This window comes from Argiope bruennichi, chromosome 2 (assembly GCF_947563725.1).
Source record: "Argiope bruennichi chromosome 2, qqArgBrue1.1, whole genome shotgun sequence".
In the NCBI taxonomy this organism is placed as follows: domain Eukaryota; kingdom Metazoa; phylum Arthropoda; class Arachnida; order Araneae; family Araneidae; genus Argiope; species Argiope bruennichi.
The window spans coordinates 7,071,088-7,086,532 of NC_079152.1; the positions used below are offsets into that span (position 1 = coordinate 7,071,088).

The 15,445-nt window shown below is 32.2% G+C and overlaps 1 protein-coding gene across 3 annotated transcripts in view; it reads right to left on the reverse strand.

The window, feature by feature from the left end:
* Positions 1-5,405: 5,405 nt before the first annotated feature.
* Positions 5,406-15,445, reverse strand: part of LOC129961803 (dimethylglycine dehydrogenase, mitochondrial-like) — a 109,410-nt gene continuing 99,370 nt past the window's right edge. For all 3 annotated transcript variants that reach the window (XM_056075374.1, XM_056075373.1, XM_056075372.1), the window contains 4 exons: positions 14,361-14,578; positions 12,549-12,706; positions 8,898-9,089; positions 5,406-6,728 (listed from right to left, as the gene is read on the reverse strand). In XM_056075374.1, coding sequence (XP_055931349.1) covers positions 6,528-6,728; positions 8,898-9,089; positions 12,549-12,706; positions 14,361-14,578 — 769 coding nt within the window. In that variant the 3' untranslated portion in view covers positions 5,406-6,527. The remainder of the gene's footprint in view (positions 6,729-8,897; positions 9,090-12,548; positions 12,707-14,360; positions 14,579-15,445) is intronic.

Below are 15,445 nucleotides of genomic sequence, written 5' to 3' on the forward strand. Positions count from 1 at the left end.
AAGAGACTTTCGATTTTTAACTCTGTTTTATTTCCGTCCTGGGAGCCATGATTTTTTGCACAAGCAGAAGATAGAACGACACAACACGAAATGAGGAACAGCTGATGAAAATTTTATCCCTGTGAATATATACTGTGAGATTTTAATAGGGATTTCCATCACGTGTCAATCACAAGTAAGCGAAACACAGGGATCTTTTAGTGGAATTTGTTTATATAAGCAATATTTTATCCCTTCACTCGGAGTGTGGGAACGTGTCGGCTTTTAGCCTATTCAGCACTTTTAGAACTCATGTTGAATAAATTAAATAGAAAAAGTGGAAAGGGATCAGGAAATAAGAGAATATTTTGGAATGAAATTAATATGAGCTGAATTGTGATAAAATTTTGGGAATTCATTTGGATTTGAATTAGAGTTTTAAATATCATTAGACGCACACACACACGCACATATATAACTTTCGATACCTCCACTGGCTGTTTCTCTTTCATTCCCATTTTCTTCTTCGAGCGAGCGATCATTTCCTACGACTCTGCACTTTATTGGGTAGATAGGAGAAGCGGGTACATGGAAGACATTCGCGCCAAGTTGAAACGTTTTGTTGGAGATAGGTCGCCTTCTTTATGATTTTCTAAAAAGAAAAAAATTAATGCCTCAATAGCTGTAAATTGTCAATTTTCTGCCCGTGCATTTTGAGGCTTCGAAAAGCCCAAACCAAAATAACACGCTCTCGCATCAGAAAAAAAGATCAAAACCAAAACATCATGTTCTCACATGATAATTTTTTTTCTCCATAAGCACAGAGAATATTGCGCAAACGCCATTTTTGCACTGCCTTAAAATTCAAAAAATAAGTTTTCCTGTCATATAATTTTATTTCCATATACTTTTTTTTTCTAATTTTAATAAATGTTTACAAAATATTTTAATGTTGATTCTTTTCATTTTCTCGAATACGAAGTATGAAGTATTTTAATCATCAAAAAATTCAAATTAGAAATTTTGCCGAATCCCCACGCTTTTTAGATTTTCCTGAGTTTGAAAAACTCATTTTTGTCTTTATGTCTGTCTGTTACAAAGATAACTTTAAAACGCCTTCAGCTTGAGGAGGAAATCTGGTACTGTCTGTCTACGACAAGAACTCTGCTAGACAATCGTCTATGTTTATGGCGGGCATTATAGAAACAGGTTACTGTAGGAAGAGTTCATTTCACAGAGGTAGAAACTCATTCCAGTTATGTTGGCACGTTTAGAGCGAAATTGGCGATATTTGGTATTATTGCATTTAATTCTTGAAAACAAATTAAAAAAGTAATTTACTAAGCTGAAAATCATTTGCATGCTCGGAATATTGAAAATATCTGATATACCTGTCATATGCATACAAATCAAATAGAAAAACTGAATAATTATTTTATATTGTTTTAAATTTATATAAGTTATTAATATCAAATTCTCCGCAGCAAACGCGAGGTAATCTGTCTAATTTAACATAAAAGGTTGCTTTTATTCTGTTATAAAGAAAAATGTCCATTGTTAAATATGCTTGAAACCTTTCCAAATTTATATTTATTTATTTTTCTGATGTATATGCTATTTCCCGAGACATTAAATTAACAATTACCATACTATCAATTTTCCGATTTTTAAAAATCAAACTTTGATTTGTAACTTATTTTCAATCTGCACAAGCTTTTTACAGCATAATTAATTTCGCGAAGTTTAGATGTAAAAATATTCTGAATTTGAAGATAATTCAAATGTTCATTCATGCACGTGCCAGATGTAACGGACTTAAAGGAACCCAACTAAATAAGCCTAACATCGCTTTACATTATTCTACGAAAAACGCGGTAAAAGTTTATTTTTGTATTCCAGATTACCATTTATTAATTTCCCCCGGTTTGAAAAAGAAATACAATTATTTCAAAGAAAATTTTTTCTCACGAATTGTCAATTTAAATAATAGAGTGATAAATGAACTTTTCCTTTCAATGTATATCAGTAGTCATGAGCTCGAAGCAATAAAGGATCCAAATTCCTGCATGCATTTTATCATTTCGGGTTGAAAATTCTTCACTTCCAATGTTCTTCACATTTCTATTCAAAGCCCATCAATGCCGTTTGAGAATACTTATCTGCTACCGTTTTATTATCACAATCAGCGCACCTGAGTAGAAAGGAATCTCGTTAAATACTTTAATCCTTCTAACTCACATTAACGTGCATAAATTTTTAGATTCTTGGAATCATAGTTAAGAAGGAAAGCTATTGAATCAACAGGAAGGTGAGAAAAAAAGCCTGAATAAATGACTATTTTTCTTTATTTTATTGAAAAAAAAATAATGCGCTACCTATAATATAATATTTTTTTCGTACCATTATATAGTTGAATAATATTTCGCAATACAAAATTAATAGAATTACTTCTTAACAATTGCATATACTCATTCAATTCCAGAAAAGAAATTAAATCGTTTTAATCTCTAAACATTTTCATATAGCATAATAGAATCACAATTTTTAATTTCAAAGTAATTCTTTTTTCTTTAAAAACTATAAATACAATTTCTCATAATTATTATTTAACACTAAAAGCAAAAGGTTAAAACAACGTTTTTTATTTTGTTTTTTACTTCTCATTTTTTTTTTTTTTTTTATCTTAACAATGATTGTGATAGGAGATAACTGAATTAATTATACCTGTAGATTTAAAGAAATTATTCAATAATTTCGATGAAAATAAAATACTGAATTGTAAAGTATACTTCTTTAAAAAATAATGAAATTCAAACTTCCCTGCAAGAACTTTTTTTTAATAAATTTTCAATACACTTTTCAAATAAAAAAATCAAAATCAATAATCAATTAATTTTACTCATACAAACAGCTGAGTATAATTTGCTTTAAAAGTTCCAATTCATTTTTTATAAATATGATCTGAAATGGATTTCTATATTTCTTAGTTCTATATATAGATCAATTTAAAAGGTGATCTTATTTATGTTAAAAAGTTAAATTCTAATTTATGACAATTATTTTATTAAATTTCAATTTATAACATTAAATAAAAGTTTTTGATCCAGAAAAAGCTATAAAAGTATATTATATATATATTAAACTCTTAATTTCAATTTAATTAATTTCCAAGGTTTTATCTTAATTTAGCCCATAGTAACTTCATTCTAAAATATTCTATTACTTCCTGATCCAATTCCACTGTCTCTACTTAATTAATTCAAGATAAGCTTTGTAAAATCAATATTAACCAAAGAAAAGATTAATAAAATATAAAAGAAGTAAGCTAATCGAATATAAAGATACGTGCAACTGTGACTAAAGCGAGAAGACGAATGAGCAACAGGTTTTCTTTTATCGCTTTCATTGATGCCAAGGAAAAGAATACCCCCCAGACTTCTGTCCGATTCCACCCATTCAAAATGGATCGTCCCTAACGAAACCTGTTTCTATAACGCCCGCCGTAAATATAGACGATTGTCTAGCAGTGTTCTTGTCGTGGACAGACAGCACACCGTCTTTACACCGAACTCGTAGATTTCTATCAAATCTTGAGCAAAATCCATTCAGAAGTCTGTCAAGGCTGTTCGGACGTCCGTCGGTATGTACTTTCAGAAACATGTAAACACGACAAATGAAAGATGCTGCAATTTAAATAGATCCAATTTCGTATTAGATTTTGCAATAACAAGCGTATTTTAATCATTTGGGAAGTAATCATTCTTCCAAAGAAACCCGAATTCGATTTTCGGATGTTTTTAACTGCATGCCAGAGATCAATAGCAGAAAAAAACACAAGTATCGCACGGTGAATTCAACAAAAATGTTCAATTCTCGCCGAAGGTCAATATTTCGTAACTGTTGAAACGTAGACTGTTGTTCGAGGGTTGCGTGGATACAGTGATACGTTGCTTTACGCTCCAATTGTTTGTTGGTCTTAAGTTCGAGTTTGGAAGCCCAGGAATAATTTAATTTCTTTTATTCATATTTTTTATTTTTCTACATACTTATTGTATGGTTACTACAAATTCGCTGAATTTTCATGCTTCGTAAAATAAAATTTGACTTCAAAATATTTATAAATTTAATTGAAATCGATGTCTTGCACACGTGCAGAGATCATCCGTAGAATTAGCATTGTGCATTTGGAACCAGATTTCCATCACATTTGAAACTTTTTTAATAGTATTAAGAATCTTAGACTGGGCTTTGTTCCAGGTTTGCGTGGCTTGGTGGATAGAGTGACATGTTGCTTTCAGCTCGTTTATGGTGGCTATTCGAGTCTGAAAGACGACGAATCATTTTTTTTTTTCTTCTTTAATTTTTTTTCCATAATATTCACTTACTACTAATTTGCTTCCTTTTCATACATCCTAAAATGAAACTTGACAATATCTTAATTGAATTGAAACTTTTAATGTCGATGTCTGGCACGTGCATCGAGATCATTCGCCCACTTAGCATTGTGCATTTACAACCAGATTTCCATCAGAATTGAAACTTGGTTAATGGTTTTAAGAATCTTAGACTGCTGCGGTATTCGAGGTATTCATGGTCTAGTGGATCGAATGACAAGTTAATTTTTGCTGATTTTTGGTGGTCTTTTGTTCGAGTCTGGAAGCCGACCAATAGTTTTTTTTTTTTTTTCACTTTTTTTTCTTCTCCTTACTTATTTTGTAGTTATTACGAGTTCGATGAATTTTCATACCTCCTAAAATGAAATTTGGCATCAAAATATCTAGAAATTTGATTGAAATTTTTAATGTCGATGGCTTGCCCATGCGCAGAGATCATACGTAGAATTAGCATTGTGCATTTAGTACCAGATTGGTTTTCTTAAGTTTGAACCTGGTTATCCGACAAATAATTTTATTTTTTTATTAATAATTTTTTTCTCCATGTTCATTGTATAGTTATTACAAATTCGTTTAATTCACATACCTCCTAAAATGAAATTTGATGTCAAAATATCTAGAAATTTAAATGAAATTTTTATTGTTGATGTCACATCTACACATGCGCAGAGGTCATCCGTACACTTAGCATCGTGCATTCAACAGTAAGCGAACTGATGAAGAAACTACGGAGTCTGTATGTTTTATTAGTTATATTTATTAAAATATTCTTCTTATGCTAACAATTTTTTCAAAACCGTTCCGTTTTTATGCGATTAAAACTGATTCAGTTGTCAAGCTTTCCAAGTCTCTATTTTAAAACTGCCAAACGTCGAGCAACACTTGCTCGAGATGGTAATTAGTTGACTTAGTGAAATGTTAAACTTAACAACTCATTCGTTTTTAATCAAGGAAGACTAGAATTCTGTATCTAAAATGTCAGTGTGTTAAGAATATTTTATTAAACATCACTAAAAAGAAAATTCAGATATAGCAGCTTTTTAATCAAAGCATTTATTGATTTGAACAACATAAAATATGATTACTTGCATCCTTTTTCTAATAAAATTGAAAAACCAGACAAAATCTCAAATAACTGCTATCACTGGCAGTTTTGAGCCATGATTAGAGTGAACGCATTGTATAAAATGGTAGATAAAATCTGAAGGCTTTCCTCGGGTTCTCTTGCAAATAGAAGTAATTTAAAATGTTGAAAATAAACTGTACATATTAAAATGCAATGTAAAATGCGGCAAAGGAGGAGCATGAAGAATGAACAAAGTTCTAAAGAGAATTTCTTACTTTTGAAATATAATTTTAATAATAATAAAAAAGAATCGTATTTTTATAATAGTGTAGTAATTTTTTTTTTTCATTTTAAGTATTTATTAACCTATCTTTTTTTATTTTATTAATCTATGACCCTCTAATTTTTACCTTATAATTTAGAACTCGTTATTTTCAATTTTTTAGCCTTTATTTCATGATTCATTATTTCTATTTTTTAAATTTTAATTGATTACTTTCTGTTTTTTTAGTTTTTCTGAAATTATAATTATAAGGGCAGATGTTCTCACTCGTGCAAGATAAATAAATTTACTTTAAGAATTGCTTGAAGTTAATTGATTATTTGATAATCAAAATCTGAAATATCGTTCTGTCATCGAATATATACAAATAATCAACAATCCTAAACATGAAGGAATGGGTGGAAAATCAGCTCCAAAAGACTATAGAATTTGAACAAAAATACACGAAGAAATTTAATAGGTATAACATTTTAAAAGCATTCAGTGTTCTGAATAAAAATGCTCGAGCTTTTAATCTTGAGAACTATTATCACCAAGCTCATGGCCAAGCAGAAGCCATAACGAGAATTAAGATAAAAGTTTAACTAATGATCCGAAAAATATGAAGTGTATCGATAGAGTAACACATAAATGAATGTCAAGCTTATAAGCAAATCAAAAACAGTTCGATCTGTGAAAACGAGACAATTTGAATAAAAGTATGTAAAAATAGATCAACACTGCGGCTCTAAAAACTAACATTCTGTTTTACAAAACACCTCGTTCATCGAGAACACTTCTGCCAGTGAATTCTTTGATTGAAAAATCACTTCTGCTTCACTTTTCTCCTTCGGGCAGCTTCGATTTCGATGGGAGCCGATGGCAACACTTCTGCATCCACCAGATCACCCAAAAGTTCCACTTGCACTTGCGTCGACGGTACTGTCAGAAAGGGAGGCAGGTAGGCAAAAGCAACGCCGTGCTTCACGGTGTATCCGAAAGAACCAGATGTTGTGAAGCCGACCACCTGAAAATGAACTTTTGTTAATCTCTCTCTTTCTATGTATATGTGTGTTGTGTGTGTGTGTAATGATAATTTAAAATCTAATTTAAATCTTAATTAATTTCCAAATTTTTATCTAAAAGTAGCCCATGTTAACTTCATTCTAAAATGTTCTCTTATTCCTTATCTAATTCTCACTTTTTATTTAATTATTTTTAACACGTGTTCTGGAAAACGGATGACTTTTGCATTTTTTCACACTCTGAGCGAAGGGATAAAAATTCCTCTCACCTCCACATACCATTCAAAAATACCCAAGATTCCTTTTCCTAAGTCTACACGTGTCAAAGATATCACTATCAGATTCTCTTAGTAAAATCACTGAAGTAAAAATTTCTGCCTCTTTTGTGGTTGTATCACGATGGCGCATTGCCTTTTCGCTACTCCTCTGTACATAATATCTTCGTTTTTGCCACGCACCTGCAAAATTATGTTTGCAGATTTATAAGTCGACGGGATTAGATATCTATGTTAAATTACTAAAGGATTAAAATGAATACGCAAATAGGCGGGCGAAGGCAAGCGAAATGAATTAGACATTACGGGCGCGGTATCACGATTCGCTGAGGCTGAAACCCCACTTCCTGGCTAGCCACATAGTCTGCCTAGGTCAAACCGTGCTTCCCACAGGCTTGGTGGAGAAAGTGAATGGCCTTTCCGAATCCGATTCGCTTCGTGTTGTCAAAATCAAAAAGTTGGTTTTAATCGTAGTCTGTTGTGTGCTGCAACAGCTCCTTTTTTAGAGAAGCCACCCTACCTCCCGAATTCCTCCCTTGAGCCACCCAGATGCTGATGTCATTTATGCTTTCCATTCTCATGGCCATCCTCTTTGCCATTTTCCAGTTTAAGCGTATTGCATCCTATTAAGATATTCTAAATTATTGTTTTCCTGTGATTATGGTTTATATCTTAGTAAAATCACTGAAGAGATAAATTCATCTTTTTTGCTTTGGTGTCGCGACGTAAACAGATGTCATTATATCATCCCTTCTTAGCAAAATTTAGAATTTGAATTTTCTGACCATGGTATTATTACATACTTCGTATTCGAAGGGGGGGGGGAAACCCGCACATATATTAATTTCATTAATTTCTACGAAATCGTGTTTCATAGAGCAAAGGAAAAAAGACAGCTTTCTTAAATTTCCAATAGTCCGGAGTCTCTTGTAATGGTGCCAAAGCCACCTGCTCCATGTTAGCTATGCAGCAAAAATGAGTCGAAACCAAACTGTTGTGTGATGCGGACCCATTTCCAATCAAATGAATCAAAGCGAATGCCAGACACTGCAGTAGGCATTCTCTCAATAAAGAATTCACATAATTTAAGGTAGGTGAATGCGTTAGAAAGGCGATTTCTTTGAGAAAATGTGAAAAACCTTTTTATTTAATATGTTTGAACAGGTTTATAAAACCTTTTGAATTCCGTTTCTAAGCCAATTTTTGGTAAGTAACTTTGATTTTTTACACTTGCATTTATATATTTTTTGTGCTATTTTACATCTCTAAGAGCTATTTTCATAAATTTGGTAGAATTTTCTTACAAAAAAAAAAAAAAAAAAAAACCCTCATAAATTAAAATGTAATGCTTATTTTTGTTCAAATTTTGTATACTAATGTCTCAAAAGGTTCTGCAATTCCCGAACTACAGAATAAGTAATCTATTCATTTAGAAATATTCCATAACTGTTTTAATGCTACACAATATAAATTTACGAAAAAATTGAAAATTACAATATCATATTTTATCAGTTATTTATTTTTTATCAGTAGAATTCCAATATTAAAAGAATGGGCAGACACACAGCTTATGTAACCTAGTTCATTTACTAGGTCATATATTTCTTAAATTATCTGTAAAATTTTTAGCAAATGAAGTGATAAACCAAAATAAAATAATTTTCTTAAAATATATCTCTTCCTAGACCAAAAAATTAATCGTTTTTCCAATTTTAAAAAAGCTTTGTCCTTTAACTGATATAATTTAATTTCATACATGTTTTTTTTTAATGCAAATTTGAAAAAAAATAATAAAACGTTTCCAAAAAAAAAAAAAAATCTACAAGTAGTTTTATATCTTTATTTTGAACATTTCTAACCACAGAACACAGCGAAGAGATTCGTAAAGTTTCTTACCTTGTCACAGCACCATACAGATTCATTTCCTTCGGGGTCCACATCTTTCGAATGAACCTTCAAATAGGCCAGCTTCCGATTCAGACCTTCTCGCAAAATCTGAATGAGAGCGGCTTTCCCGATGAAATCGCCTTTGTCCATTCGAATGAAATAATCCAAACCGGCTTCGAGAGGATTAGAGTCCATATTCATCTGAAAGAGAGTGCAGAAAATCATCTCACGATTCTACTAATAACAAAGCAGCAGACATGTCTGTGTTTGCTGACTCTCGATGAACGGGCCACAATTACCAATGGGATGGCGAGAGCCTAAAATTTTAATCATTTAAAAATCAAGCACAATTTTGGCATTTGTTGATAAGTTCATAATATAATCATCACAAAGAATGATATTTAAGCGTTTTAAAATTAAAAATTTTGTAACGAAACTTGTTTTAACTTCGCGCGGATTAAATGGTTCAATGGTAGAATGCTATGAACTGAAAGAGACAGTTCGCAAGTTCGTGTCTGACTGCAGACAAGTTGCCTAAAAATTGTTTTATTATTGATTTACTTTCTGTTATTTATCGTTTGTTCTAGAATGTTCTTATAATTTCTGTATCTTTCTAAATCCGGAAGATTTGAGTCATTTCGTCTTGTGGATAAAGACAGGTTTAGTTCCTTGAATAAAATCTCGAGTTGAGATGAGCGACTTTAGTTAACACACGGTTTATTTACGAGACGATATTAATTTGTTAATAACAACAATTCAATTGCCAGGAATTTTTGAAAAAGTATTTGAAACAAAAAATAACGTAATATTTGCAATAATACTCCCCACTCTTTCATGAAATTCAAACTCTTATCACTGCTTTTAAATATTTAATTTCTTGTTTCACTGGGGGGAAAATAAATCATTAAGATTCGTTTTTTTAAAAATATATTTGGCAATTTCTTAATGGTTTTACTTCTTTATTTTATTTCGTCATTTTATTGAGTGTAAGTAAAACCTTCAAGACGTTGAATACGTTTTTTTATGTTCAATTATACATGTTAAAAAATGATACTTGTTGATTTTCAATATTCTTTCATGAGTCAGCTTTTCATTTTAATCAGCTAGCATGCTATTGAACTTGCTCATATATTCTATTTCTACTGGGGGGAAATAGGAGCATCGGGTTATGCATAGGAGATTTAATTGAAATCAAGCATTCCTGGCGAGTCAACTGGCTGTAAGAGTGACTTGCTTGTAAAAAATGTATTAAAGAATAGAAATAACTTAAATGAGGTCATTTCAAACAACTTTTAGATTTAAAAAAAAAAAATATGAAATTACCAACGGCTCACAACAAATATATTTGCTGGCAAGTGAAAACTTTTTGTAGCTCATTTTGAAAAAAAGAAAAAAAAATGTATAATTTTTTTTTTTTTTTTTTTTGAGATCATGAATTTCTACAATAATAAAGACGAACGTCTGTGTGTGAAGAACGGCCCTCTACAGTCCGGTTACCAAACTTGGTTACCGGTTAGTTACCAAACTTGGCATATTATATATATATATATATATATATATATATATATATATATATATTAGCGGAGTAGAATGTGCACCTTAGAGTAAGTTCTTTTTAAAACTATCATTTAAATTTTAATTAATTAAAAATTGAGCGAATTGTTGGCGTTTTTCCGCGATAACTTCTTTAAATATTATTGTATAAAAAAAAATTTTACGTCATGTCAAAATTAAAAAAAAAAAAAATGATCTTTCCAACAATGCCGATTTCCTGCCGTTATTCTATTTTATTGTTTCCAAAAATAAAGAAACTTCATCACGGATTTATTTTCTTTTGTTGGTGATGTTCCGGCTTAATTTTTCGTTAGAGTAGATTTCTATTTAAAGTATACCTTTGTGATACTTTTGAAATTTGTTATGCTTGCTATTAACTTCAAGCGTAAGCGACGAAGGATTGCCCAGTTTTAAACGTTGCTACTCGTTAATGTAATATAATCAAATGTATAAAAATATACTATCCTTCTTTTCATGTTGGCTTATTTTATTTTAATTTATTTTTTTGTTCAATCGGAGAAATTTTTGTTGAATTATCCTTTGAACGTCTGCACAATTTTTCTTTCAGTTATTCACAATTATTTTGTGTATTGATTGAAGTTTAAGCATTTATGTTAACATTTTAGGCGAGATGGCGGCAGAAAGTTATCACGACTCACTGCACAATGAACGGAAGGGTTTTAAAATAGTCTATTAAGTTAAAAGTTAAGAAATACTTTACTAAGGAAGAGCAAACCATATAAAATATTTATTATCAACCATCGGTGAATCATCACATCTTGTTTAGTTGTCGCCAGAGGGCGCTTAGTATTCGATAAACAAGATGTGTTCGAGTTGAGGTAGCAAGAATTGAAACGAAAACTCACAAAGAAGCCTAAGCCAATAATAATAATAATGATAATAATAAAGATAAATAAAACAGAGGCACATACTGAGAGTGAAAAAAGAGAGAGAGAGAGAGACCAGCTGGCCGTGCTCTGAATCAGATCTGGCTTTTTTTTTTTTTTTTTTTTTTTTGCAGTTTTTGAGTCCCTCAAAAGAAGAAAGAGTTGCTCTAGATAAATCATTAAATTGTGCGCGATTTTGGGTGCAGCTGCTTGCAGAACAAACCTTATTTGCTCCTTAATTGCTTTCGTCTCCGTTTTCTCTCTTGCTTTTGATTAATTTCCTGCCTTATTTTTTGTCTTTATGGCCTTGTTTCATCTTCTTGATCAAAAAACTCTGAGAGTGGAAAAGTAAGCAAATTCGATATATATATATATAGTTTCAGGATTGCTGCAATGTGCAGCTCTTATGGACAGGTTGCCACTGTACAGATTGTAAACGTGGAAATATCACCAAATAAATAGTATTTCTATGTGAGGTGGTGTTTATCGGAGAGAAATGATTTATTTTTATTTATGAAGGGAAATAAGTTTCCTATCTGATCCAGAATGACAGGCATTCCCCTTGGGTCAGTTTGGAAAATAATCATTCCTAACTTTCTTCGAGAAAGACAAGATGACAACAGAAAATAGATACCAAATATCAAGAAGAAAACATTGTAATTATCTTTTTATCATTATTATTATTTCAAACATAAATCTCGGTTTTAAAGTAAAATTTGAAAGTCCTTTCTCACGACTTACAAAAACTCAGGTCTTGCCTATTGTTGTAGAATTTGAATTTGATATCCTTGCTGTAGAATGCTTTGAATGAAATTTACTTCACATGTCATTTATAGTAGATGCAGCCCGGGCTTTTACATGTTGGCATCTGTGACATGCAGATTGTAAGATCACACATGAATCGATTTTCGTGAGTTTTGAGATGACTATTCATCAAAGGTTGCCAGATTTGGATTCCCCATAATACGAAATTGAATTTATATTAATAATGAGGTGCTGAGGAAAATTCGCGTGTTCAACATTTTCGCATTTGATACAATTCTATAATTTTCCCATGGCTCTTTCCGTATTTTCCTGCCTCTTAGTTAACGCACTCTGGAGTCTGAGGCCAACCGCCAACTGGTCATAGATACGCTGTGACATGTCAGCTTATTAATATCATTCTATTGATAAAAGTGTGTGAAGATAATCACTCATGATTAACTGAATAACCACTTACTTCGGCGCCCCACATGCGGAATCCTTTTTCTATCCTGAGAGCATTGAGGGCGTAAGTTCCGAAGTCTCCGATGCCGAATTCTTGACCAGCGGTCAACAGTGCTTCGTAAAGGGCGAAAGTGTGCTCTGCCGAATGGTACAGCTCCCACCCAAGCTCGCCTGCAAAGCAGAATGGATACCTCAGTCATAGATTAAAAGTGACGATGAAATGACAAGTCACCCTTTCAAATGACTAGTCAACCTTAGAGGAGAAAACATTTGAAAAATTTTCAAGTAATAATGGAAGGAAATGCGTGCCCACGCGCTTTAGTGCGCATATTTCTGTTAGCTCTCTGCAGATTGCACTGCTTGCATCCGGTATTACATTGCAATTTAATAAACCAATTAAATTTAATTATAGATTAAAAATCCATTCATTTCTGAAAATGTTGTTAAGGAATTTGTCCAGTGCGTATGCAATGAATTTAGCCCAATGAGCTGCTCTCATTACGCCACGAATATGCAAGAACGCATTAAGTACGTGCACAAAAAACGGCGCACATTTTCAACACATCAGTTCACTACTAAGTAACGGCAAATCAGTTCTGCATGTGGCGTCCACTGCTCATCAAACTTCAGAAAAAGATTGAGCATGTCGGATATTTATAGGCTCCATACAGGACCTAGTATCACATGGAATTCTGTGGAAGAATCTTCAGGTTCCGATTTCCAATAGAGATCGAACCAAAATCCTTGTCTTTTCCAGATGCTTCATTTTTGAAGATATGATAAGAAGTCATTGGCTAAATGTCTATTAAAAATTTCTATAACATTGAAACCGATCTGCAAATCTGACGAGAAATTTGTTCCAAATTTTATTCATATGTCTTTTTTTTTTTTCGCTATGTGCTCACATGTATATACAATAACAGATCGAAATATTTACTTCCCTTCGACGAATTTTGTCCGAAATTTCATAGATATTTAGAAAAAAAAAATGAATTGATTTTTAATACAAATTTAGTGTTAGGACCGCATAACAAATTTAAGCCCTTTAATTCATTATGTTTTTGAGTTACCATGTTCATAGCCAGGTACACAGAAAAACAATCATGGTTTTGAAAATGTGTTTTTTTTTTTTAATTTTTTTTTTTTTTTTATTTAGGCAGTTCTGAAATTTAAAGATTTATCAATAACTTAGAATCGCGTTTTTCGACGATTATAATACCTCATATAGTAAACAGTGAAAAAGTAAATTAAGTTTAATTTCCTTATACTTTACCTCTAACTCAAAGGAAAAAGAGGGTTATTTTGGGATGGACCTAATGAGTATGAACTGTCGTTAAAAAACGAGGATGATATCCGAGTCGGCATACTTCTTCTTCAAACTTACGCTTCCCTCCAACCGGAAGACGAATTGAACTTGCACCAAACCCATTTATGTGTCGGTTCTTGTGTATCTGTCAGGTTCTGCATTCGGCACTCTTCGGATATAAATCCGAGACCTTACTAACAAGTCGCCTGTTAAAAGATGGGATATTTCGAATGCTCATATCAACAGAGTTTGAATTTTAACCCTCTTAGTACTAATCCGGATCAATCCAGCCATGCAGGTTCGATACTGGTGGGTTGTATTTAATGCGGTTTCTTTTTCAAACAAGGAATTCAGGATCCAAGGCGAGAGCAACTTTAGTGATATCGTGCTTTCGGTCCTAATCTCGTCATCTATAATAAATCTCCTATTAGTATAAAATTTCCACGGCTGGATTAGTAATGAAACGATTAAATAATGTACTCTGTTTCAGACATATGTATATATTTTAGGCTCTTTTACCAGTATAAGATATCCTGAGGGCCCTGGTGGGCAGGTCGGCGACTCGCAGGGCCTTGGCTCCGAGGAAAGGCATATCGCACTCCTCCATACTCTCCTTAGTGAGCTTGGCGAGGACCTCTCTGGAGCGGGGCCCTGCGATACTCAGGCAGGCCATCTCGTCAGTCAAGTTCTGGAAGTCCACTCGGCTACCCCATGAGCGAGCATGATCCTTCAACCACCTGTCGAAATGAGATGTGTTATTTGGAAATATAACGGAAACTTTACCATACTAACATTGGAGTAACTAGATAGTAAGAAAAGCCAGGTACAAAAGCAGAAGCAAGTGATCTGACGAGCAAGAGGAAGGATGTATCGTATTGATATAATGAAGTAATCATTTTTATTTTATTTTTTGGTGAACATATCTATTGTGTTGATTTCGAATTAATTTATTTCATCTTGATAAAGTGCGATATTGATATAATAAAATAATTATTTCTTTCATTTTGATGAATATATCTTTTGTGTTCATTACGAATTATTTTTTTAATTTCGCAAATTGTGATATTGATATAATAAAGTAAATATTTTTAAAAATTGGTGAATATATCTATTGTGTTGATCGTAACAATATTGTGTTTTATTCCCATTTCGGTATTTATCTGTTAATTTTAAATACTACAACTATAGACTTAACAAAGATTTTATTTCATTATGTACTTTTTGATAAAGCTATTTTTTTCTAATTAAATTTGTTTAAATGTTAAACGAATGTAAAAATTATTTTAAAATGTCAACGCTTGCTCTCTTCAAAAAGTTGTTTCTAAATACTCAACACTCCCTCCCTCCTTTGAGAATATATTTTGGAAAGTCATGTGCTAAGTGCTACTGTGAACATTATTACTTTGCTGGCAGACGCGAGAAAATATCAAGGACAAAGTGCCTTTCATTTCACAGAGACAATCTCAAATTGTACTAACTTATTTATGTCTCATAATCAGCGGTTAAATAAATGGCAATTCCCATTTTTAACATGCGCCTGAGTAATATCAGTTTTCAGTTATCAGGTGCAGCAGAGTAGAGTTTCTGTGTGATATTGCTAAGTA